At 47.5% G+C, this 26928-nt stretch overlaps 1 protein-coding gene across 4 annotated transcripts in view; it reads right to left on the bottom strand.

The window, feature by feature from the left end:
- Positions 1-1118: 1118 nt before the first annotated feature.
- Positions 1119-26928, bottom strand: part of ATP7B (ATPase copper transporting beta) — a 91337-nt gene continuing 65527 nt past the window's right edge. For 3 of the 4 annotated variants that reach the window (XM_084879310.1, XM_084879308.1, XM_084879307.1), the window contains 12 exons: positions 20476-20603; positions 20207-20361; positions 19760-19894; positions 17029-17223; positions 14630-14812; positions 13107-13272; positions 11783-11926; positions 10483-10625; positions 8055-8258; positions 7842-7959; positions 6576-6678; positions 1119-5404 (listed from right to left, as the gene is read on the bottom strand). In XM_084879310.1, coding sequence (XP_084735436.1) covers positions 5131-5404; positions 6576-6678; positions 7842-7959; positions 8055-8258; positions 10483-10625; positions 11783-11926; positions 13107-13272; positions 14630-14812; positions 17029-17223; positions 19760-19894; positions 20207-20361; positions 20476-20603 — 1948 coding nt within the window. In that variant the 3' untranslated portion in view covers positions 1119-5130. The remainder of the gene's footprint in view (positions 5405-6575; positions 6679-7841; positions 7960-8054; positions 8259-10482; positions 10626-11782; positions 11927-13106; positions 13273-14629; positions 14813-17028; positions 17224-19759; positions 19895-20206; positions 20362-20475; positions 20604-26928) is intronic. The other variant, XM_084879309.1, reaches the window with a different exon arrangement.

A 26928-nucleotide genomic window follows, 5' to 3' on the forward strand; every position in this document is an offset into this window, starting at 1 on the left:
CATAGCCTCAGGTCTCTGCTGATTGCTCATTAAGGCTCTCATGGGAACTTGGCTTCAGCTGTTTGTGCAGCCATCTTTGTGATGGAGTGATGGTCAATTAGCATTTCCCTCTTTATTAGATAGGATGTCATGGTGCCCAGCATATAGTAAAGGCTCCGTTAGTGGTGGTGGTTATCAATGAGTGTGGGAAGGAGAGGGAAAAAACTCTAAACCCAATTAGGCCCTCAGTCCCTCCTCATGCAGAGATGAGAGCCCTGCCTCCCACGCCAGGAGGCTCAAGTTGTCATTTTCAGGTGAATTTTCTCCCAAAGGTGGAATCTAGCCTATATGCATCCATTTGGGTTATAGTTCTAAGGATTGGTGTGGGGCCTGTGAGCCCCAGCAAACATGGAGCTTTGGAGCCACTGAAAGCCTCCGTGAGCTCTTCAAAACCTTTTCTGTTTAGTGTTCAAGCTTAAAAAAAAAAAAATCAAAACTTGCTGGAATATGAAGCTCAGATGTAGTTTATAAAAGGAAATTGTCAATGTTGAGTTATCCCAACAAAGTGTCTGCTCCGCTACATGCAAACTGGAGGCTCTGAACCCTGGACCACGTGTGCACAGAGAAGTACATCGCAGCCAAAGGCACCCAGTACAGGGCTGACCTCCAGCCGCTCTGGCCCATATTTCCATCAGGACGATGTCTACCTGAATTTCCGATGCACCAAAATGTTCAAGAGAATGTGGGCTCTGGCTGCAGACTGTGAGCTTGTTTTGCTCAGGGAGACACCTGGTGGCTTTCTGATAAACTATATTGTGCGGAGCACAGCACTGAGTGCGAGGAAGCCCAGCCGCCCCTGCGCTGTGAGCAGCAGTGTCCCCTGTGCAGGGAGGGAGGGAGCCCGGGGACTCAGTGCAAAGGAGCTCTGTGGCCAGTCATTGGGCTTCCATACCCGCCCGGCTCCAGGTCCGGGCCAGGTCCCTGCGCTACAGGCACCCCGAGTCAGAGGGAGAGGGCTGTCCCCAACCCTGATCTTTGTCTTCTTGTATAAATGAATTTATATCAAGAGACTTGATTGCACTGTGAAAAGCCAATTTTATTAAAGCATGCAGCTTTATTGAAAAAGCAAAGGAGGCAAACCTATACAGCTGGCTTATGAAGCACAGACGGGCTCTTGGCCACTCTGAAGAGCAAGTTGTGTGGGGGCCTGAGGCATTATGTACCCTCCTGTCTGAAGCTTCCCAAATTCCTCTGCTGAATATTTGGTGCAGATTAATCCTCAAGGTCCCTTTTCACTTTGCTGTGACTGTCCCAGAATTCATGAGAAGCACCTGGAGCTTTATCTTGTCAAGCCTCAGGACTGCTGGCTTTTCTGCTTAGGGATTAAAAAAACTGCTCTTCTTTTTTCCCTTTCCCCTTCCTCACGCCTCTTCTGCATTCTCTCCTTAGGGGGGCTTTTAACCATTTGTTCTCCAGTGTCCTGGCCGGGAAGATAATGCTTATTTACAAGCTGGCTGCAAGTTGCCCACACTGTTTGGTCTTGTTTCCCAATTCCACTTGCCCTGGAATTTCCCTGGCTCCTTATTGCCCTGTAACACCGTGACCCCCCTCAGCTGGGCTCTCCCAGCTGTGGAAAGAGGACAGTGAGGCATACGGCTCTTCATGCCATTGCAGGGACCAGCTCAGCGAGTGTGGAACCCACTACAGCACCTCAAATGGCTGCAGTTTGGTCAGGGAGCTCGGCCCCTGTGGGCAGGCAGGCTTTGCTCCCTAAAGGGTACCCCTCCACGAAATCACCTTCATGGGTTTTCTCGTGGGGCAGGATGTGGGGATCTTATAACAGCCTTTCTCCCCTTCATATATTCTTACATATTTTTGCTATAAGCAGTTATTTTTATATTAAGAAAAAATAATAATTATTTCCTTTCAGAGGGGGAAAAAAACCCACCTCAATCAATTCTCATTTTCATCTTAGCCCTTGGATGCTTTTACATCTATATTCATCTTTTTTAACAGGACAAAGGGGACGCTGGGGTTCTGCAGCATTAGTAATGTTCTCAGAGTCTCGGGCTGCTGTCCCTGTCTGCACACAAAGGTAAATAGCAGACAAGTACACATCTATCTCCCTTAGAATGAACCCAAGCAATGGTGTTTATTTCTCTGCCCACGTTGAGTCTGAAAGTTGAGGAAAGTACTGATTTCATTTCTACCAGCTCCTCAGTACCTTCAATGCGCAGCTGTCCCACCAGCCAGGGTAGTCAGGAAGGGAAACAGAGTCAACACGAATGGTTGCTGAAAGCATTTCTTTTGAGATAGTGCTGAATCCTAACCACTAGAAAACCTGAAAGCATTTCCTTTGTGTGTGCATTCCTGACTTTTTTTTTTAAGCAATTGCTACAGTTAAGAAAGGTTCTATATATACAAAAAATATCTCGAGAATTTTATATGCATTATGGAATTTACTGAAATATTGGCATGAATTCAAAAACAAGTCCTTCTGTAATTCAAATAACCTTTTTCTAATAACCTCTATGATTGGCTGATTTTGCTATGCTGGATTTCCTTAAAATATGTTATTTATTTATTTATTATTCCTTAGTAATGAGCAGAAAAATGGGGGATCTATTTTTTTGTTGACATGTCAATTTCCAGTTATCATTTGAAAAATACTAGAATTATTACACCCACTTATTTAAAAGGTGATCTCAGCATAATTCTTCACTAAGGTCTTAAAGACCAAAAATTATATCAAGAATTGACAGATGCTGTGATTTATTCTGCTACATGTGTAATCCTAGCAAGGAAATCTGCTCAAGTTTTAGAAAGCATCTATTTTCTAAGGAAATCTAATTTCTTCCTAAGGTGGGATCAATCCCATAGTCCTTTGTAGACAATGACCCTCAACTAGAAAAGTGCATCTAAAGGGTAGTCTGGGCTGTCAAGTCAGTGGGAGAGACACCCTGTCGTGGGTGACCCTTCAGAGTTCTCTCCACGCCCCAATGAGGCAGGCGGTGGGCGGGGCTCACGCAGTGCAGGGAAGAGCCGGTCACAGGGCTCCGGCCACCCTGGAGGCCTCCACTGTTAAAACCCCACCCCCCTGAAAAGGAACCCACAGCAGAGCCAGCCCCTCAAGTTCTCACTGAAGACAGTGCTGCCCTGGCCCCACCACGCTCCTCACTCAGACAGGGCCAGCCAAAAGCAGGTGTTTTTATGAACAGAGAAACTTTATTCTAATATAGCACAGAAAGTTTTTAAGTAGGAATTGTTCTTATCTGACAAGAAAATTGATACTTTGAACATCTAAAAGGTTATTTCTGTACAATTATATAAATATTTTTGTGTTTATATAAGCATGATGTTTATGATCCTAAAAGCTTTTTGGGGAATCAATACAATTAGAGTCCTTAGAAAATGATTAACCTAGTTAGGAAATAAGAAACACTCTCCAAACACAGCCAAAAAAATAAAGACAATTGGTGACACATGGCAGGAAGGGGCTGAGAGGAAAAGGAAGATTGAAAATAGTAAAACCACAAAACCCTGCACTTGGATTTCAGAGGATAAAACCCAGCAAAAACTAAATTATATGTAAAGATAAAAATGAACCATCCATGGGAGGGTGAGATGATCTTATGATCAAATTTCATTACAAGACGATACAAAGAATACATCACCTGGCAAATTTGTTCTTCCAGGAACAAGGGTCTTTTCTTATTTACTCTAATCAAGCAAAATATTCAAGGTGAGGCCGAAATAAAAGATCTTAGAGCCAGCAGACATGCATTCAGACCCCTGTTCCAGCATGTGTGCTGGCTGTGACCCTGAGCGGGTACTTAACCTCTCCGAGCCTACTCCCCTGCCTGTGAAAGGTGGCCAATAATATCTACTTTGGTGGTTTGTTGGGAGGATTAGAGGTTAACTAATAAAGAGTGCTTACATTGCCTTGGAAAATAACTGACTCTCAATAAATAAAATTATTTTGTGTGTGTGTGACAAGGGATTCACCTTAGAATTTAGAATAGGCTTTGCTCTGCTTATTCTAAGATTATGATCCTACTAGTCTATTCCCATGTGATTTTCAGTCAACAGTAACTCCAAAGTTGAAAACTAGCCACAGTCCTGCCCTCCAGGGCCACGCAATCACAGAGAGCCGCCGAAAGTGACAAAGGGCGTTTCCTTGGGGAAGTTGTAGCCACCTCTTTCCTAAAGCACCGCCAGCTCAGCATGCAGCAGAAGCTCACGGAGAAGAGCTGTGATGCCCTCTAGTTTGGGAATCTTCATTTCCTCAGAGATCACAAACCAACAGGAATTCTACATTTTCACCGGGAAGTAACACACAGCAGACCATGCAACCGAAGCTCCGGGAGCCACGGGGGAGGGTCCTGCCTGCACACGCCTCCCCCACAGGCCTTCCAGCACAAGTCTCCCCGGGGCCCACGTCCTGGACCCCACCGGAAGCTGACTTCTCAAGTCTCAGGCTCTGAGAGCCTCACTCCATCTGGGCAACAACGGCCAAGACTCCATGGAGAAGCGGCTCATAAGCAAGAACGGACTGGCAAGCTCTCTGGCTGGGCGTGAGTGAGCACTCAGGCGGCGCACATGGCACATGCACTTGGAGCGCCTGAGAGCAGCAGCAGGGGCCAGAGGATGCCAGTCCTGCCCTGCGAGGCGAGGGTGCCACCGCCAGTGACAGGACAGAAAAGGAAGAGGCTGTACCAGCAGAAACTAAAGAGTGCACTTGAGGTAAACTGTGGTCTTAGATATACGATGCTTGTGGGCATTGTAAAAAAAAAAGGACAACACCGAGGTTTTTCATGAGTTCTAGGGAAAGGCTCAGCTCAGTTTTTGGTCCTGGTAAGATTTTCTTCGTATCACATACAGTCATCCCAGATTCTAAATAAAGCCGAGGTCTGTGGGGGGTGGCTGTCCTCCTGATTCTAGAGTCGGCAAGGTTTCCAACGAGCCCACACCAGTAGCGTGATAAGGCTTCACCCTGTGCTGTGGGGTCCAGGCCGGGTGGTCTGCCAGGAGCCACATCTGGACAATGCCGCCTGCTGCAGGGAGGCCTGGTCTGAATGTCCAGGGCGAGGGAGTGGCTGCGGAGCAGCTGGTCGGCGAGGAGGTGGCGTGGTCTGCACCCGCCGGGAGCGCTCAGATGAACTGCTCCTCGTCCCTGTCGTTCAGGAGCAGAGACCACTTGTCCCCGTCGTCCTCGGCGGAGGCGCTGTGCCGAGACGGCCTGTCGGACTTCAGGGAGGACAGAGACACCTCGCTGATGTAGCTGACCTGGTCCCAGGGGGTGGCCCGGGGGGAGTCCCGGCGCCGGTCGTCCATGCCGATGTGCACGCTGACCTGGGACGCGGTGAGGGGCTTCAGGCGGCCCTGGGCCTGGGCCTCGTACCGCTCCTGGTCGGGCTTCTTATAGCTGCAAAGGAAGATCCCAAGAGCATGTGAACCATCCAGACACAGGCTTTTGGAAGCCTCTCATCCAAGTCTTTCCATAACACGCACAACCGAACTCCTAGGGTTCAGGTGAACTTCACCCAATTTAAAAACTTTGTATCCAAATGCCTGGCAGGTAGGCTGTCATTAACTTCTTGTTAAATAAAAACATAAGTAAATAAACATCTATTTTGAAAAAGGAAAAATGTTAATACACAGGGATCCTGTGTCTACATACAGTCATGGGCCACATAATGATGTTTATATCAACAATGGACCACATATATGACAGAGGTCCCGGAGGTTAAAATGGAGCTGAAAACTTCCTATCACTAGAGATGTCAGAGCCATTGTGACACTCATTACTCATGTGTTTGTGGTGATGCTGGCATAAACAAACCCGCCACACTGCCAGCCAGATAAAAGTACAGCACATACAGTTATGTACAGAACATAACACTTGATGATGATGAACGATTATGTTAGTGGTTTGTATACTTACTATACTATATTTTTTATTATTTTAGAATGTATTCTTTCTACTTATTAAAAATCAGTTTGTGTAAAACACTATGCCATACTACACTGGCAGCAACCTCATACATCTCCCGTCCACTGCATCTCTTGATACCATCATTTTCTCTTGTGACTGAATTATTCTCGTGTTGCTTTGTGCTGAAGCATGCTGTGCAGGCCTGTAACCTAGGAGCAATGGCTAATACCATAAAGCCTAGGCATGTCATTGGCTATATCTAATCTAGGTTTGTGCAAGTGCACTCTATGAATTTCCTTCGCAAAAGGATGAAACTGCCTAACGACACTTTTCCCAGACTGAATCCCTGGGGTTAAACAGCCCATGACTGTACTTGCATAAGCAGCCCTTGAGCAAAATAACTAGAATAGCCCAGCACGTGATGACGGTTAAATGGTAGATTACTTGATCGTGGTGCCAATAATCATTATACACTCAGGCTGCCCCTTAGGTCTTTGCCTCAGGTGAATGAATCAGGAATCTGAGCATAGCACACGCCCACTGCTGGCCCAGGAGGCGCACCAGCCAGCTGAAATCTGCCTTGCCCATGCAGTGCAAAGGGGCCTAGCCCAAGTATCGCTCGCCTGCGGCGCATGCTCCTGCCCTGTGGGGACTCACTCACCACTTGAGCTGCAGCGACGAGCAAACGACAGACACAGAGGAGGCTGCCATGGCTGCCGAACCCATCCATGGCTGCAGCACGATGCCAAGGGGCATGAAGACACCTGCGTGGGGTGGGGGGAGAGACACACTCACAGTGCAGCCCGGAGAGAGCAAGGGGAGGGCCCACCATGACTGCTCAGCATAGCTTGGAAGCCCGCTGCCGGGAGCACATGCCGCAGGCCTCAGAAGCAGGCTGTCTCAGAGCTGGGCAGTGGGGGCGCTGTTAAGGGGACTGGGGTCTCCCACTCGCCCTGCCTTTCCTGGGCCTGGCCATAGGCGCCATCACCAGTTTCAAGGGAAACTCCGGGAGAGCAGTGAATCTCAGGAACCAGAGGGGTAGCAGCAGGGCGGGGTGCCAGCTGTCCTGTGTGAGCGCTCAGAGGGCGCACTGCTAGTGACCACAGACCTGTCTGCATGGGTTGTCTTCCCTCAGGGCTCAAAACACCTTTTTAAAGGGCAATGAGAGCCAGGACCCTGGACAGAGCCAGGAGACTCAGCCCCGGTCTGGGCAAAGATCTGTGGCAGAGGCACAAACAGGAGAGAATCAGCACCTGGGCCAGCTCTGGAAACAGAGGGTACAGCTGCCTGCACCCCTCCCTCCACACACACACACACACACACACACACCAGTAGCTCAGGCAGACATGCTAATCATTATGAGTCACCTTTAACCACTTAGGCACAACGGAGGACTTGAAGTGGGAAAGCAGTGTTTACAAACTATAGGTCTCAGCCCACATAGAAGCCTTCCCTTGCAGAAGAGCTGTTTCCTCCTGGGTAACTCAGTACTGGACGGGAAGAGAGGAGTTATAAGGCAGAAAAATCCCTCTCTTTCTGTGAGACAGGGTAACTCTCGAGCAGGATGCATTTTTGAATGAAGGCTCTAAAACACCAATCACGGTGCCTACCACCTAGCAGGCGCCCCATAGCTGTTAATAATGCTAGTTTTTCAGCCCGGATGTGTAATAAATGGTGCAGAAAACGGCCATAGTAAATAAATAGTCAAGCATCTTGGCAGCTTTTCCGAGAGAACCAGAGTGAATGAAGGTTGGGGTTCTCCCTGCAGTTTCTCATTTACTGTTAGAGAGTTAGCAAGCAGAGAACATAATAAAATCAACACTTTCTAAGACGCTTCTGGCCGGCCAGCCAGCGAGGTGGGCTGTGCACAAAGTCCGGCAGGAACCAGGCACACAGAGAGCTGGTCACAGCAGGGAGAGCCCGTTACCTGCTGCAATAGGAATGCCGACCATGTTATAGATCAGCGCCAGCACCAGGTTGAGCCGTATCCTCCAGACAGTCCTCTGGGAGAGGTGAATGGCAGCGACCACATCGAGCAGGTCATTCTGAGGCAGAGGAGCGTTGGGAGGGTCAGGAGCTGTGCCCACAGCCCTCCCCCTCCCGTGGCCCGGACAACGGGGAGGAGACACAGCGCGCTCACTCTGATGAGAACAACGTCAGCCGCCTCGATGGCGACATCGGTGCCCGTGCCAATGGCGATGCCCACATCGGCCTGGGCCAAGGCCGGGGAGTCGTTAATCCCGTCTCCCACCATGGCGACTGTCTTCCCTTCCTTCTGGAGCTCCTGGACCTTGGCCACCTTGTGAGAAGGCAGCACCTCTGCGAAGACTTTGTTGATGCCGACCTAAAAGGAAAGGAAATCATCAGTAAAGAAATAAATATGTGACAATACCCGGAGTTGTCAAAGAACAGGAATAGTAGCAGAAACCCAGTCATCCTGCCAACCCCCACCCAGCCTTCAGGGCGTCAATGATGTCGGTCACCAAGCCCCACAGGTTCCAGATCGCACGGCAGGTTTACTCCCTGGTCCCATCCCAAGGCCAGGCAGTGGTTTGGGGCCCTCACTGGTCTCCCAGCCCACCTCTCGGCCTCCCCACTCTCTTCTCCATATGCTGTCCCAGTGTCTTTCCAAAACTAATTATTGGGTCGTTTTCCTTTCCGGCGTAAAGTCCTCCAGTGGACCCCAGTTCCCTTAGGACAACCTCTGCATTCCTGAGGTCTCTGTAGACGGTCCCCTAGATCTCGCTCATTTCCACTCCCTGCACCACTCAGCTCCTTGCGCTCTCCGACTCCCGGCTACTTTGTACCCGGACAGTGCTCATGCTGCCTGTTCTGCCTGGAAGGTCAGCTTGCTTTCCCTCCTCCTGCCCCCTCTTCTTCACCAGACCGCTCCTGACTCAGCTTCCTCTCCCCGGGAAGACATCCCCAGCCTGCCAGGCTGGCGGGTCAGGTGGTGGCACCCACATGCCCCATGCACTCTTCTTTGGAAACACCAAGGACTCCATTTACAGCTGGTCACTGGTCCACCCTCCCCACAGGACTGGGAGCTCCTTACGGGCAGGGACCCTCTTCACTCCTCTCTGTAGCCTGCTGTCGCATGGGTGAATGAATGAACATGTGTTAACTAGGAAAGGGAGAAACTCAACAAGCCCATCATTAGCAAAATGCTCAGGAAATAGAGGTACCGTTGCTTCCCTCATAAGGTGCAATTCATTTTCAAAAGCTTACCGCTGTACATACATTTTTAGGAGGAGGGGTATATATGCTTTTCAGGAATTTGCACTGGAGCCACCCCCATGTGGTGGGCCAGGCAAGCATGCAGCAGCACCGTCTGCATGGCCCACACTCAGAACCCAGGCTGCAGGGAACTGCCCGGCGCCAGTCACTTATCTGGTGCAACAAGTGGGAAGAGTTGAGCTGGCAAAACATTCCCTCAACATACAGACTACAAAGTTGTTTATGTCAGCCCTCAAGCCATGATGTATTTTTCATTCACTGCAAAGACTGGGAAATGGAGAATGATGGAGTTGCTTTTCCTGGGCTGCAGCCAGTCCTGCATGAATCACAGCTCCCAGGCCCCAGGGCGGGACCTTTGCTGCTACAGCATGGTGGTGACGGTGGTGGTGATGGTGGTGGTGGTGGTGGTGGTGACGGTGGTGGTGGTGGTGGTGGCAGTGGTGGTGGTGGTGGTGATTGTGATGGTGGTGGCTGTGATGTGGTGGTGGTGGTGGTGGTGGTGATGGTGGTGGTGATGGTGGTGGCTGTGATGTGGTGGTGGTGGTGGTGGTGACGGTGGCAGTGGTGGTGGTGGCGGTGGTGGTGATGGTGGCGGTGGTGGCGGTGATGGTGGTGGTGGTGGTGGCGGTGATGGTGGTGGTGGTGGTGATGGTAGTGGTGATGTGGTGGTGGCGGTAGTGGTGATGTGGTGGTGGCGGTGGTGGTGATGGTGGTGGTGGCGGTGGTGGTGATGGTGGTGGTGGTGGTGGCGATGGTGGTGGTGGCGGTGGTGGTAATGGTGATAGTGGTGGTGACGGTGGTGATGGTGGTGGTGGTGGTGATGGTGGTGGTGATGGTGGTGGCTGTGATGTGGTGGTGGTGGTGGTGGTGGTGGTGATGGTGGTGGTGATGGTGGTGGCTGTGATGTGGTGATGGTGGTGGTGGTGGTGGTGGTGATGGTGGTGGCTGTGATGTGGTGATGGTGGTGGTGGTGATGGTGGTGGTGATGGTGGTGGCTGTGATGTGGTGGTGGTGGAGGTGGTGTAGGTGGTGGTGGTGATGGTGGTGGTGATGGCGGTGGTGATGGTGGTGGTGGTAGAGGTGGTGATGGTGGTGGTGGTGATGGTGTTGGTGGTGGTGGTGGAGGTGGTTATGGTGGTGGTGTGTATATGTGTGTGTGTGTGTATGTGTGTGTGTGGGGGGGGTGCTACAAGGCTGAAAAGTACCCATCCAGGGGGAAGCAGAAGCAAAGCTGAGTGCTGGATACACTGGTGCTTAGTTTTCCCCCTCAAAGTGCTTCTGTGAGCTTAACATCACTTTAGTTTGAAAAAGGGCAGAGGCCCTGCCCAGACCTGGGTGGCGATGGCTCTGGCTGTCTTGCGGTTGTCCCCCGTGATCAGCACCACGTCCACACCCATGCTCTTCAGCGTGTGCACGGCCAGGGCGGCCTCCTGCTTGACGGCGTCTGCGATGGCGATCATCCCACAGAGCAGCCCTGAGGGAGCAGCACAGTGAGCGCACGCGAGGGGCCGCCAGGAGCACAGCCGTTTCAGTTCCCATAACGTCATGTTATCCGCAAGCAAACACTCAATTATAGAACATAATGTGGATTCTGTTTTCTTAATATTTACATACCACAGGTGCATACCCAGTCTGGAAGGACTATCAAAATGTCAACAGTGGCTCTCTGAGGGGTAGGCTAATGAGCAATTCCATTTTCTCCTTTATAGCTCTCAGAATTTTCCAAATTTTCTGCATGGAACACCCACTTGCAGAGTATCTAGCTCATAACTCAATATACCTTAGCTATTAAAACATGACAAATATAGAAAATACTGCTTAGGAAGTGATGATTGTCCAAACAGCAAGAAAATCAACACTTCCTTTTTGTTCCTTGTGATAAAAGCCACTTAAATAGAACTTTTTTTTTTTTTTTTTTTTTTTTTTAACGAACCTTTTAGATGCTGAGGCAAGGAAGGCTTTCGAGGCCTGAGGGGCAGCGCAGAGTGAGGGTGAGTGATGGATAAGGGGCATGACTCCTGCAGGTGAGCCAATTCTGCTCTGCGGAGTGGAGCGGACTGTGGATTTACAAGGACTTAGGAGGCGGCCTCGTGTTGGGAGGAGGAAAACATAAAAGAGAATAGGAAGGAGGACCTAAATTAGTTCTTATTTTCATATAGTTTTACTTCTGTTAGCAGTAAGATTCTAATCTATCTGAGATGTAAAGCCCAGGATATAACTGGGTCCTCGGGTACACTCCATCTTGAGAAGCAGAGGCAAGCTGCAGGGACCTCATCTTTCAGCGCATGCTAGGGTTAAACCTCCTGGAAAGTGAACTGCTTTGTCTGCAGTGTGAGGAGGAGGACTCCAAGCTGCCAGCGAGGACTGCAGCAAACTATGATGGTGAAGTCAGGATTCCAAGCGCAAGGAGGCAGGAGCCAGGGCAGAGCTGGCTCTGCACAGAGGGAGAGCGAGGGAAAGAGCCTCGGGACTGGGGATGCCGTGAAAAGACGTCAGACCAATCTTTTACAAGATGAAAGTAAAATCGTAAAGGAAGATTTGTTTCTTTTTAAATAGGCAGGATCCCTTTTTGCCTGCATCACCCAAAGCGTCCTGTCTGAGGGAGCAGGGGAAGGCGGAGCGGAGTGATACCGTCAATAGCCACCAGGACGGCCGTGTGGCCCTTCATCTCGTGGTCCGTCATCGCGTCGCTGACGTCGCTGGAAATGGCTAAGCCGTTGCGCCTCATCCATTCTCGGTTTCCAATTAGCACAGAGTAAGTCTGGGGAGCTGCATCTGTTCAAAAGAGTGTGTGGTTATTCCCAAACAGTGTAATTACATTATGAGAAATTACTAAAAACTAGGGAACCCTTTTAAAGGCAAAATGTCCATTTGACCATTCTGAGAAATTATCACCTAGTAAGTGCCTCTCAGAACACCATCCTTAAAGGACAGGGGGAAAGTATAACTAATGTGTAGAACATGTGGGTATGAATTAAAATGGGGCGCTAAAAGGTCCAGTTTCTATGTGTGAAAAGGTCACAAGCCTATCAAACATGATGTAGTTGCCTTTAGAGGAATCTGCTGCTGCTTTTTCAGAGTTATTCCTCCAACATCAAATCCAAGTGGTGCCTAGCGACATCATGCTTGGTAAATATGACCCAAGGTGAACAGCAAGTAACCTGTCCACTCCTATGGAATGTTTTAAAGCTCTGCCTCCGAAAAGGCCAGGGAGTCTTTCTCCTGTCACCTTTCAGGTGCCCCAGTAACTTAGGCGTCACTGCACGAACCCCCTGGACACTAAACAAAAGGCCATCGTAGGGCTTTAAGTTGCTAGAAGGTGGAAGATGGCTTCCAACAGTGAAATCTAAATCAAGACTTAATTACCAACATACTTAAGAGAAAGCATTAGACACTTTTTTTTTGGGGGGGGGGGCGGTTGGTATGTTTTCACCCTCTTACGTTGATGGCTACTAAGCTATCCTTAGACTAAGAGAGGCCATTATTCAAAAGCAGCTCTCCCTCCAAACACTGTCCCTTCTTGGCATGGGCAGACCTTTCCCTGACTGCTGCCAGCTCTGGAAACACAAAACTTCCCATCAGAGTTCTACTAAGCGGGAGGTTTCCTGTTTTGGAAGAACAAAGCAGAATTCCCAGAGGTCCATTTTGGAGCTGACAAGAAGCCCAGCTAACTTGGGATAAGAAAGTGGAGACTCAAAATTATGAGCAATACCCTATAGATTTACATAATAGTCTACCTTTGCCTGCCATTGGCATCCAGATTCAGAGGAATCAAATGCAAGAGGAACTTAAGGCTTTCCCGGGGAGGGAGGTGGCAGTGCACGGGCCACGAGCCACCTTTCTCCGCAGCAGCAGGACGGGTGGCGTGGTGCTCTCTGTGTTTGGCACGCTGCCACCTGACCCAGTCCGACCCAACCCCTGGCAGGCCGAGCACCAGAGACAAAGGCAGGGATACCTGTTTCTGTGGGGACACTGCCAACCCCGTTCGGGGCAGTGGCCCGTTTGCTCGGGTGCTCGCTGTGGGCCAGGATGCCTTCCACGCTGCTGACTTTACAGCCAATTCCACAGCCTGGCACGGCCTGGAAGTCCGTGCAGTATCCCAAGGCCTCAGTTCCAAGTTCCTGTGAAGGAAAGGAGCAGGAAGAATAACCAGAAAACAGAGAGGGAGGAGAGAGAGAGCAGGGCAGAGATGGAGGTGAGGGTAGGAGAGAGAACAGCCCCAACCAGGAATTAAGAGGGAAAGGAAGTAGAATTGCAGGAAAAGGTAAATAGATAAACTATTAACTCAGTAATTCCTTTTCTCTGACACAGACATTATAATTGTTAAATTGAACAAAATTAAATAGCCTAAATTCTCTCCTTAGGTGGATGCCTCATGCTATTGGGCATATTGCAGACTAGGAGAAAGGCTATTCACATCAAACATCCCAAATTAAGGATGGGGAGTTGTGAAGGTGCCAAAGAGAGGAAATATATTATTTTTATGTCACAAGTAATTTTATTAAGATAATGGAATAGGCAAATGGTAACAAAGCTATTTTGAGGCTATTAAGAGAGAACTGCCCATTTACAGACCCCGGGGAGGAGGGTGACGTGGCGGGAGAAAGAATGGGGCACTATGCTTATTTGGGTTAACAAAACAGCAAAGGAAGCATGGCTGAGGTGAGCAGAATTCTTCCTGAAACATCAGAAAGGTGAGAGGTGAAATGGCCTTCCTGACCCTACATGAAAGACAGAAACACGAAATGAGATTTCTGGAAGGTTCTCTGTCCAGGAAGAGTTTTCAACTTTTTCAAGGCATCTATGTAACCCTCTACACTTACTGATAATTATATTTGCCCACACCGTTTACATTTTATCTGAGCAGTATTTTGGCACATTTTGCTGCTTCTATATTCATATTGAAAATAGAGAAAATTAAATAGGACCTTCCGTCTGAAAAGATGAAAAGATGAATGCTTCCCCAGTAACCGTGCCAAGAATCACAGGGTGTCCCGCTCACTTCTGCTGGCTCCTCTCCATTTCAGATGTTCCCAGCTGCATGGATTTCCACCCCCTCACCCCAAGACCCCATTCACTTTTGTTTCCCTTTGCACTAAGGACTGAATTTATACACCATCTGTCTTCCTCACCCAACCAGCAAGCAGCTACGAGAGGCAGAGTTCCCATCTTAATAGTTGTCCTGAGCTCGGATGCTCAGTAAATGATCAACAGATGACTGTTAACACTGAGCTGCTTTTGCAATAATCTGGAAATGTGACAAGGGACCAGCTACTGCGAGCCACCTCTCCACTGGCCTGCTAAGTGGTTTTCCAGATCACACAAGCCAAGTCCTCCTTGAAGGCAGCTGTCTGAGGTGCCATGGCAGCTGAGGGGAAAAGCCTGTTAGGAGGAAGGAGCTTGGAGGCTCCAGCCTCACAGGTGAGAGAGGAGGCTGTGGGAGGAGCGGGAGGAGGAGCAAGGCCCAGGTCTTCGTACCTCTTTACAGTATTTGGTGACAGCCATACCCAAGGGGTGCTCACTGCTGGCCTCTGCAGTCCCCACCACAGCAAGAACCTTCCTGAGGGGCAGCATGGCCACATCCACAAGCAAGAGGACCCGCATGACTTTGGGGACCCCATAGGTAATGGTGCCAGTTTTGTCAAACATCACAGTCTTTATCTGTCAAAACAATCACATCTCTGTTAGCACAAATACAGATAGAAGGGACTTTAAAATCCACGCAATCTTGAGGCAGAACTTAACTCACACTCCCTCAGGAAGGTAACAACAGCCTTCATCCTCCATGACATAACCGTCTGCAATCAATCACAAGGTTCAACCACTCCCCCGCAAAAACTCTGTTTCCCTCTGTGCCCCCCAAATTCTCATTATGTTTTAATCTTAACCAGGTGGAGCCAGAAACTCTCAGTTGATGTAGCGAGAAATGGCACACAGTCTCCCGGACAGTAACACTGGCAAATTTCTCATGCAGAATCGGGAGCCAGGGATCTGGGAGTCAGCTATCTACTGCATTCTGCTGAGTCAATCATGGTTTTCTCTGGCCTGTGTAAGTGCAAAAGCCTACTAACATTAAAGCTCTTGCACTCCAAGTTCAAGGAAGGGAGTATTCTTGGCCATAATAACAGGTAACCATCAGAGCCAGTTTTTAGATCTGTCCCACTTAGCCAAAGGCAGCTTTACACCAGTCCCAGAGGGTGGGCTCAGCCAGTCAGTAACAGCCACACTGGTACCTGTTTCCTATGGCCAAGTCCACCAATCCCTGGACTCAGACTTCCCCAAGCGCCATATTAGGCCTGTTCAGACTGTGTCCCATAAACATGGTTCTCCCTTTATTAGCAAATAATAGATTCAGCTTTTTGTTTCTGCTACTGAATGCTGGCCACTTGAACACTAACAACTGGTCTTCCTCCAATAATTCTTGCCTCCTTTTAGTCCATCCTTCACTTTGTAACCAGATCTTCCCAACAAGTAACCCAGTCACATCACCTAGGCACTTCAAACCCCTCCACAGCTCCCTGTTGTTCTTTGTGTTCATTTCCAGATCCTTTAAAAAACCTCCAAGACCCTTCAAGGTCCCCCTCTCCCTCACCTTTTCCCTCAACAGCCTGATCTATCGATTTCTCTTTCTCTCAATGATTTTCTTTCAGTTCCTCATTTATTATTCAGCAAATAACTAATGAGTGTTTTCAATGTGCCAGGCACTGGGCAAGACACTGGGGATACAATGATGGGAACAGTTCACGGTCTTTGGTCTTACAGAGTCTATGATACAGCACCCCCTACCCAGCCCCTTATCCCCTAGTGCTTCCCATGTGCTTTCCCACTGCCAGAACATGCTTCCCAACCTCCGTTTCCTGGCTCACTCTCACTCAACTGTTGTGAGGTCTCAGATACACCACCCCTCATGGCCAGTCCAACACACACCAGTCTACGCTATGCCCCCTGCTGGGCTGATCTCACGGCATTGCATCCATCTCATAGCATTTGCTCTTTACTTCCTCCATACTTGTCATTCGCCATCCATGATAGCCAAAGACCATGACTAGGGCCAACCATAAGACCCATACATAGAACATGCTCAACAAATACTGACTACATACATTAATGAAAGGTTAAGGATTGGTATGTTTGGCCATAGGACGATTCTTATACACTCTTGCCCATTATTCCACTCCCTAAGGTCACAGGACCCCTCTGCTAATCACACAGATGCAGAGTTGGTACTTTTCTCCAGGTGTGAAACCTGGCTCTGCCACTTATTAGCTGCAGGCCTTCAGGCTAGTCACCGGGCCTCCTCCTGCTGTAGCTCCCTCATCTGTAAAATGGGAATAATAGCCCTCATTGGTTTGGCTCAGTGGATAGAGCATCAGCCTGTGGACTGAAGGGCCCCAGGTTCAATTCCGGTCAAGGGCATGTACCTTGGTTTCAGGCACATCCCCAGGGGGCAGTGTGCAGGAGGCAGCTGATCGATGTTTCTCTCTCATTGATGTTTCTAACTCTCTATCCCTCCCCCTTCCTCTCTGTAAAAAAATCAATAAAATACATTTTTAAAAAATACAAAATAAAATAAAATGGGAATAATAGCACCACCTCAAAGCTGTTGATCAGATTAAATCAACTAATATTTATAAAGTGTTTAATTCTATAACTGTTAACTGCTGCTATCATTCCGTCAGTCCTGGCTTCCTGTTGTTTTACTTAATGAACAGTACTATCCTCAGGCCTCTTTCAGGCTTATCTCTTAATATGAAATTTAAACAGATACTATTTTCACTAGACCTCACAGTTTTAAAAAAATCATATAGTAAACAACTATAAAATCATCCTAGTCAAGACCCTAAAGACGGTCAGGAGCACTGAAGTGCTGGGCCAACCTTGTGGGCCATCTCCAGAGGCTTGCCCCCCTTGATGAGGATGCCGTTCCGGGCAGCCACGCCGGTGCCCACCATGACTGCCGTGGGGGTGGCCAAGCCCAGGGAGCAGGGGCAGGCAATGCACAGCACTGTGATGGACGTCTGGAATGCAAACCGGATGACCACCTCTGACTGGGCAATGTGCTTGTTGGGGTTCTGAAAAGAGGGAAGAGAGGTAAGTGGAGAGTGAAATGAGAAATCACACAGAATCCTAATCACTGTTGTTTCCTATGTAAATCCAAAACAAAGTATGGGTCTCTTTTCCAGGTATGGTGACACATACTGGTATTATTTGCATTGTGACATCTGGATTTACCTTCATTTATTTTTTTAAGTGGCTGGTGTCTCTGGAGTACAATCAGGAGATACTATATTCACTTAATTACAACAAAAGGTATGTTTTCTAAATCAAGAATACAGACCACAATCTCATTAGCTTCTATCTACATACTTCTTTTCTTGAAAGGCAAGATTCTAAAATAAGATATATTATTAAAGGGTCACTTAATTTTTATAGAAATAGTTGGAGTTGGGTAGAGGGCCTGTTGTTTAAGACATAATGCATTCCTAAGAAATAAGATGAGTTGTGTGTTTTTTAAAAAACACACACACAACAATTCTTACCAAAATAACACCTGGCATTGTGATGGGATTGGATAGACTTCTAGAAGCTGAAATGAACCCTGTCCCTGCAGTGATTTTTATGCAGCACAGTGATAACAGTGTCTTAAAGGAACATGCAGTACCTCATTTGCCGGCATCCTCCCTGATATTGCAGGTAAAACAAAAAAAGCCAAAGTAAGAGGAAAGGCAGGGAACAGCAGAAAGTCACATATTCCAACCTGTTTAGGACTGAATTTCCCCATAGCCACATGCCAATGAGCCGCTCTCCCACAAAAGCAGACATTTTAGGCAGTGAGGTGCCACAGCAGCCAGGGGCAAATTCTGAAATACAGTCATAAGTTACTTAAAAGCACCGAAGTCTCCTTAGATGTCCAAAAATGTAAAACTTGGATATTTTTCATTTTAAGATAGGAAATTTGAGAGAGGAAATGACATCTTAGTGAATCACACACACTCCAACAATATGCTATACCTTTAATTAGGAGTGAAAACAATTTTTTAAAGTATTATCCATTCCATAGTTGCAATTCCTTATTCTATGGCTCTAAGGTAAAATACAGATTACACTGGGCTAAGTAGGAGATATTTTTGAAAAATAAGGTCAAACATTATTCTACTCACTGGGCAGTTATCAAATACTACTAAGTGAGTCATTAGCTTTTTATGTATGTCAAGGTATCTCAACCTCAGCACTATTGACATTTAAGGCCAGATAATTATTTGGGGGCTGTCCTGTGCATGGTAGGATGTTAGCAGTATCCCTGGCCTCTACCCACTAGATGCCAGTAGCATCCCCTCCTCAGTCATGAGAAACCAAAAATGTCTCCAGACATGGCCAAATGTCTCTGGGGCAACAAGATCAGTCTCAATTAGAAATCACTAAGTTCTAATTTCTGAAGCATTAAGTTTTTTGTTTTGTTTTGTTATTTTCTACCTTTTCTACCTCTTATGAACTACAATTCATAAGATAATATCCTTTGCCCAGCCGGCATGGCTCAGTGGTTGAGTGTCGACCTAGGAACCAGGAGGTCACGGTTCGATTCCCGGTCAGGGAATATGCCCGGGTTGTGGGCTCAATCTCCAGTATGGGGTGTGCAAGAGGCAGCTAATCAGTGATTCTTTCTCATCATTGATGTTTCTATCTCCCTCTCCCCATCTCTTCCTCTCTGAAATCAATAAAGGTATGTTTATTGTTTTTTTTAAAAAGATAATATCCTTCATCCACTTCTTCAACAAAAAAATATATGTATATACCATTGCCTCATGTTTAATAAATATTTACTAAAAACTCACTAGCATTGCTTGGGAAGCTGTGAGGTTAAAGATGGTATTTATGGACATAGACAGCAAAAATACATTTTTCTTAAAATTTGTTAAATATTATCATGCATGCCATCAAAATCTGAAGTGACCTATCTGCTATGGTGTGTGGTCCATAATTCTCCAAATGGACAATACTGCTTGAAGCATTGCAACTGAGAGCCAAGGAATGTTTGTGAAATTAACTAGGAAGCAAAGGCCATCCTATATAATAAAAGGCTAATATGCAAATTGACTGACCTGCGGAATGACTGGTCACTATCATGCACACTCAATGCAGGAGCTTTCCTGCACCACCAGGGGGCAGACACTCAATGCAGGAGCTTCCCCCTGGCGGTCAGTGCGCTCTCACAGGGGGAGTGCCACTCAGCCAGAAGCCGGGCTCAAGGCTGGCAAGTGCAGTAGCGGTGGCAGGAGTCTCTCCTGCCTCCACAGCAGCACTAAGGATGTCCGACTGATGGCTTAGGCCCACTCCCCGCCGGCTCCCGGACTGAAAGAAGGTGCAGGCCTGGCTGATAGGCCCCATCAAGTGCAAGAATTTTGCGCACCAGACCTCTAGTCTTTAATAAAAACCTGCAGAAGTGACTGATTTCCTACCATGGCTAAGATTTTGCTGCCAGTAAGTAAAGCAAGCAAATAAAATGTAATGAGTAACCAAAGCCCACTGAATCTAAGACATGAAAGAATAGGGTTAATGGCAATAGACTATTTAAAACAACAACCATAAAGCCCATAGCATTCAACTTACAGGAAAGTACTTCTGAACAACAGCAAAATCGATAAAACCGATTATAATCCATACCACCAAAGTCAAAATTGAAATTATGATGATAAATGGGACAAAATATCCACTAAACTTGTCAGCCAGTTGTTGAATGGGTGCCTATAAAAACAAAACACCAAGAACACAGGAAATTACAATCTGCAAAGCAATCAAATACCACAAAAATGGACAAGGACTGTGATTTTCACCTCCCTCATTAACTTAAATTTTTTTTATTTTATTGTTGAAAGTATGCTCCCCTTCCCTCCCAACCCCACCGACCTCTTCTAGCCCACCCCATCCCCTGCTCCAGGTCTTCACCACTTCATTAACCCGTGACTCAATAATATCTGCCTGAAGCTTTGGAACTCTTGGGATGATTTCTAAAATGAGAAATCAGGAGTGATATTGTTCTTTACATTTTTTCATTACCTTTGACATCTGAGCCTCTTCCACCAATTTCACAATCTGAGCCAAAGTGGTGTCATTGCCCACGTGGGTAGCTTTAACGAGCACAGAGCCGTGTGCATTTATAGACCCAGCAATCACCGTGCTTCCGGGTTTCTTAGTGACTGGCATGGCTTCTCCTAGAGGCGGAGAGGAGAGACCAGCTTTCACGCACTAAAACCCCATTCGGCGTTCCTGGGACCTGCCACTGCACTGATACCCACCCGAAGGGAATGCAAAACAAGCCACCTAACCTGTGATGAGGGACTCGTCGGCCATGGTATTGCCTTCTAGGACTTTCCCATCCACTGGGAACTTTCCCCCGGGAACAACCTTGATGACATCACCCCGCTGCACCAGCTCCATGGGTACTTGCTCCTCTCTGCAATAAATGCCACTCAAGTTACACACATGGCCACTCACTACAGCTCACCCTCTTGGTCTGTCACTCAGGCTGAGTTCGACAACTGTTGGACTGGTTACACTGTACTTGCTTTACACTTGCAGCAGTCTTCAGTGTGTCAGTTACAGATTCAGTATTTCTTGTGCCACTACTAAGTGCCAGGCACTGTAGGAGGCACTGGGAATATAACTGTGACTGGGATAGCAAAGTCCCTACCCTTATGAAGACAAATTTCATGGAGAAAACAGACAGTAAACAAATTAGTTCCAGGTATTAAATAGATGCTGTGATGAAAATGTGACTGAAGGGCTTCTGTAGTCATGGGGAGAGGAAAAAAATGAGAAGGCTTCACTTGGACAATGACATCTGAGTTGAGATCTAGATGAAAATAGAAGCCAAAATACCTAGGACAGAACATTCAAGGGAGAAAAAACAGCTGACGCAAAGGTCCTGAGGCAGACAAAGGATGCCTTAGAAATGGGAAGCTGGCAAGCATTGCTGGAGGGGAGAAAGTGGGGCAAGCAGAATGCAGATCACATTGGACCCTGCAGAGCAGAGATGTGTGTATGCTTGAATGTAGGGTTTTCAGTAGGGAAGTGACATAATCTGACTCACATTTTCGGCTCTTTGGCTGCTGCAGGAGAATGGGCTGGAGGGATAATAATAGAAGCTGAGATAAGAGTTAAGTTGTTGCCATCAACCAAGCAGAAGATGTCAATGGTACAGGCTAGAGAAGGAGTGAAGAAATACCCAGGATGTGTGTAGGGCCTGTATCAGTAAGATGAGCAGATGTAGATACACAGATGCAAAAACATAAAATTCATCATGTTCTATACTAGAATTTTTGTACTTCAGTGAAAATAAATTATATTAATTAATAAAAAAGAAAAAACGTAAGAGGCATGAAAGGCTAAAAGTGCTGGTAAGAGATTGAAATGTGGATTAAGGTTGAATTTGGGTACATGGAAATTACTTGATGTCTTTGGCAAAAGCAACGGCAGAAATTGGTGGAGGCAGAAGCTCAACTGAAATGGGCTGAAGAGAGAATGTGGAGAAGGGAAACAAAGATAGCAGCTAAAGACAACTTTTAAAAGAAGTTTTGCTGTGAAAGGGGAGAAAATAACGAGCAGAAGAGGGAGTGAATTAAGACAGGAAACCGTGAATTGCACATAAAGTGTAACTTGTGTGATGGGGGGATGGTGGGAGACAGACAGGGAGGAGGCCGGCAGGAGGAGTGCGGGAGTGAGAGGGACCGTGCAGGGAACCTCGGCCAGCTTTGGTAGCGCCTCTCTAAAAGCATTGTGTGGCAAATACACAGTACTTACCAGCTCATGAAAAAAGGTGAAAAATCAGAAAATCAAGCCTACAACAAGCAGAACTCTGAGGTTATGTTATACTTTCCTTTTGTTCTACATCACTATTTTCTTTTTTAAAACGTGTTTTTAAAACATGAGTGTCCTCTGTAGCAAGGACTCCATGTTGCCTGAACCTGAAGGTCCAGATGTACCCACCACGCCACCACCTTCCTGCGAGACTGAGGGCACACTGCTCCCGCAGTGTCACGTGGTGCAGGCTGCCTGAGCACACAAAGCCTACCCTCAGACTAAGTGCACGTGTGCACTGTGTGCACCAGGTGCTGGAGACACAGGAGTGAGCAAGGCAGACATGGCCCTGAACTCGGGAGCTCAGAGTCCTCACCACGGAGCAGCAGCGCAAACCAGGCCAAACCCTGGTTCAAAGCCAGAGTCCTCCTTCCACAATAGCAATTTTGTTCCCAAGATTAACTGAGATGATGGGAGTCCCAGTGCCTGACATATAGTAAGTGTCCAGCACTACTGACCAGACTCTGTGTAACAAGCATTGTGCTAGGCTGTGGTAGTGAACAGGAAAAAGTGGAGCCATTTATATACATATATATAATTTAATGGCCATCTCTATATATAAAAGCTGATATGCAAAATGTTCCCTCAAGAGTTCAATCTGGAGACCAGTTCAATCGCTTGCTGTGACGTGCACTGACCACCAGGGGTGTCTCGTGGCAGCAGGGCGCTGAGAGAGTGAGATAAGGAGAAAGCAGGGAAACAGGGCGGTGAGGAAGTGGGGAGGTGGGGAATCTTATCAGCCCTGATTGCTGGCCAGGCCTGGGACCCTACCCATGCATGAATTTTGTGTATTGGGTCTCTAGTGATGAAATAAAGGGAGTACTGAAAAGGAGACCTTTCAAGGGAAAGTGTGCAGCAGACTAAAGTCCTGCCTTCCAGCGATGGAGACATCCAGGCTCCCACTCTGCCTTTCTGAGTCCTGTCTGTATGACCTGGAGAAAAGCTGATCATTCCAGAGGCCTCCACGTGGCCAGAGGCGGCTATGTCAGGAAAAGAACGCCTGCTCACCTCAGAAAATCTCTTCCCATTAGTTCCTACTAGGCTTTTGGCTTACATGGTGATACTTGGCACACATGTCCAATTAGGTGCCCTTGTATTAGTAATGCTAATCTCTGCTTAATCTCACTTTAAATTTCCACTTTGACCTGAATTAACCAATCTTCCTCACTCTAAACAGCTTAATATGAAGTGAACAGCCCTCTATGGGGGTGAAGGTCGCTCCTTCTGGCGTATTCCCAGTAGCATTTCTCCTTCAGCAACTAATGGCCTCCAAAATGCTGAGTTGGGGAGATATATTTAATTGAAACAGTCTTTACCCTAGTATTTCTCCAACTTTAAGAGATTTTGCCAGCAGTCTGTTTACCTTGCCTGTCTGCTTACTCATCTAACACAAGTTAAAAAAAAAAAAAAAAAATAGAAAAGCCCTGGCTGGTGTTGCTCAGTGGTTAGAATGTCAGTCCAAGCATGGAAAGGTCTTGGGTTAGATTCTCAGTGAAGGGCCCAGTCAAAGTCACGTACCTGGACTGCAGATTCGATCCCCGGCTCCCATTGGGGCATGTGTGTTAGGCAACCAATTGATGTTCCCCTCTCCCCCTCCCTCTCTTTTTTCCACTCTCTCTAAAAATCAATGGAAAAAATATCCTTGGGTGTGTATTAACAAAACAAAACACACACACACACACACACACACACACACACACACACACAATTAGAATAGCCACTGGCCTAGATAAAATTTATAACTTTGTTTTCCCAGTTATAAGAAACAAAACACTTCAGTGTGGAAGACTGGGGACCAGGCTGTGCAGGCCTTTCAATGTCAAACAGTATGCATGTGGAATTTATTTAACATTTGACAGTGGTTTCATTCATTCAACTAGTCAGTATCTGAGCACCTGCCACATGTATGTCCAGGGTGACCGAAGCACCAAGTGCTTGGAGAGCACTGAGCAGTGACCACAAGCCAGGGCTTGGGTCAGGAAAGGTTTTTGGAGGACACGGCATCTAAAACAAGACCTGAAGGACAGGGGCCAGGTGAAGGGAAAGGAAGAAAGGTGTTCAGAGGCAGAGATGACACGTGCAGTGTACAGAGGCCTGGAGACAGGAGAGAGCCTCTTCCTGGGAACTGCCAGTGGGTGGACAATTCAGAGGAATGACAGGACAAGAGACTGAGCCCAAGAAGCACACAGGGCAGATGCCAAGTCTCACATGTGTGCTAAGGAATGCTTAACTACAATAGCAAAATAGCTACAGAATAATGCCATCTGATTTGTGGGGAAATATTTTAGAGACAAAGAGTGTTACAGTGCTTCAGACGAGAGATGTCAGTGGCCTGAACAAGTGTGGTGGCAGTGGGAGGGGGCAGCGTGCGAGGCCACCAGAGGCTGTGGAGCTAGACGTGAGAGGACAGAGCCTGTGAGTGCAGAGAGGGGAAGGAGTCACAGGACACCTAGGCCTCTGCCTGGGGGCTGGTGTGGGATGGTGCCATTCACAGAGACAAACAGGCACAAGGGGAAGAGGGAAGCATCTGGGAGGGAGCTCAGAGGGAAGCTGATGGGAAGGACATAGCAGGCTGACTGGGTCTTTATGCCCACCCAAGAGACAGATTCCAACAGGCAGGGGAACACTGACACCTGAGGTGGATTTGAGAATGAAGACACGGGGATAGAAGGTATCCCATTGACAGTCTGTAACACACCGAGACGATAGACAATGGGGCCAACACTGAAAGTCCAAGATTCATCGATATTTAAAGAATGAGGAGAATGAAGAAATGACTGCCGGGTCAGCCAGCTATGCAGACGTTCCCATCACCCAAGGCTTGGGATGGAGAGAAAGGAGAGGTGGCCCTGGCACAAGGTCTCACTGATCGGAGCCAGCTGAGGCGGGAAACTCCAGTGGCTTCAGAAGGCATGCGGACCTGTCCCTACCAGCAGAGGCCCAGATGCAGGAGGCCCTGCAGGAAGTGGAGTCTGACTTGGGGATGGGGAGGCTGGTACCCAAGCTCCTCAGAAGGAGAGGAGAGCAAGGGGTGACCCTCAGTCCTTCTCCTCCAAGTAGCCCAGAACACCCTTTCAGGACCCCCTCCCCCATTTCACAGAGAGGAACTGTACAAAACAGGCATTAATTTACACTGAGGCAAAGCCAGAATGGTCTTCGAGCTCCTAACTTAAAAAATGGTACCACCACATTATGACGGTAGTGGTCAGGCCCATAATGTGTCCACCAACAAAAATGAATCACCATCTTTGGAAAAGAACTGAGTTATGATAGTTTAGCACCACAGTCCTTCGGTATTTCAACTAGCGTTTGCCTTCTGGCAAAGACGCATGTCTCCTGTACTGAAGTCACCGGAGCTGTCCACACCATGGTAGTCCACGCTTCCAGACGCACTTTCAGGCAAAAGGCAAACAGTAAATGAAGTTGCCATTGGCTTTATTCCTGACCTGAACATTTTCACTTCTCAGAAACTCTCATCATTAATTTAGAAAAAAAGCAATAGTTTGGGGAGGCCTGGGGAGGGTTGGGAGTGGGGGTGGATGGGTAAGGGGACATCTGTAATCCTTTCACCAATAAAGATAAATTAAAAAAGAAAAATGGAAAAAAATAAAGCAGCCAAGAAGATTACTGGTGTAGAGGTAACCAAGTGCACATGGAAGCCTACAGGTGCCAACAGGGTGCTCCTGTCTGGAGGGTGGCTCCGTGTCTGTAGGGCTCCAGTCCCAGCCCTGCCACTCACCTGTTATGGACACGTACCTAAGATTCTTCCCAATTAAAGGGTAATCATGAGAGTACCTGCCTCAGAGGGCACATCAGGGTTAAATTGGATAATTTATGCAAAGTGCTTTGTAGTGTACCTGGTACATAAATTCTCAAATCTCAGCCATCACCACCATAATTCTGCTTAGTATTTAAAAGCCAGCAGCCAGGCAGTCTCAGTGCTGCAGGCAGCCTGTGCCTCAGAACTTTGAGTTCTTCAGGTCTCACTGAATGGTTCACATACTCAGCAGAGGCTCACTGAGAGCCCCGCTGGGGAACACATCAGCCTCAGAAGTTTGTCTCTTGGAGGACACAGCCAGGGACCCGGCACTGGCCAGAATGTGATGAATGGGCAGGTGCACAGTGGGAGAAGGGAAGAGGTTGGTTTAAACAATAGAGTTTTGGAGTGTATGTAATATTGGATGGCAAGAATCTGCAAAGACGGAGACACTGACAATCAAAGAGAAATCAACAGGGGAAGCTCCTGATCAGAGGCCCAAGGAGAGAGACCCATGTTCCATGGGACAGGCGGGAGGGTGCAGTAGGGGAAGACAGGCGGGAAACTGGTGGATGTCAGTAGTCACAAGGGAGATCACAGGTTAAATGGGAAAGTGGTGCATCTGGGGAGATTTCAGGAATGTGAAGAAAGCATATAAATAACTGCTACCTAGAATTAGAAAATGAGGCTGGCCAGAGAAATACAGAAGCAAATTTGTAAAAATGTCCCTATTATTAAATATGCTTTAAGAGTCAGTATTTTAAGGGTAAAGAATATGGGCTCTGCAATCAACAGCCTGGGTTATACCCCAATTCAACTCCTTACTACCTGTGTGATCATGAGCCATTTGCTTAGCTCCTCTGAATTTCTTTCCTCATCTTTAAAATAACAGTATTATTAGTCCCTTCCTCAAAGTTTTATTATTTTTATATTTTTGTTAGATTAAATAAAAGAGGTTAGCATGGAGTCTGGATAAACGCTATATAAGTTCCAGCAATAATGAAAATAACCATTTTTAATATCTGCCAACCTTGTGAAGAAGGAAATACTACTTCCTTTTTTATTCTTTGGCAAGTTGAAACCCTTCTCTCTCAGACTGTCTGAATCCTCTAAATCTTGCAAGGAAGGCCCAGCTCACACTCCATGTTCCCTGGGAAGCTTTTCT

The sequence above is a fragment of the Pipistrellus hanaki genome (assembly GCF_964339955.1).
Source record: "Pipistrellus hanaki genome assembly, chromosome: 3".
Taxonomy (NCBI): domain Eukaryota; kingdom Metazoa; phylum Chordata; class Mammalia; order Chiroptera; family Vespertilionidae; genus Pipistrellus; species Pipistrellus hanaki.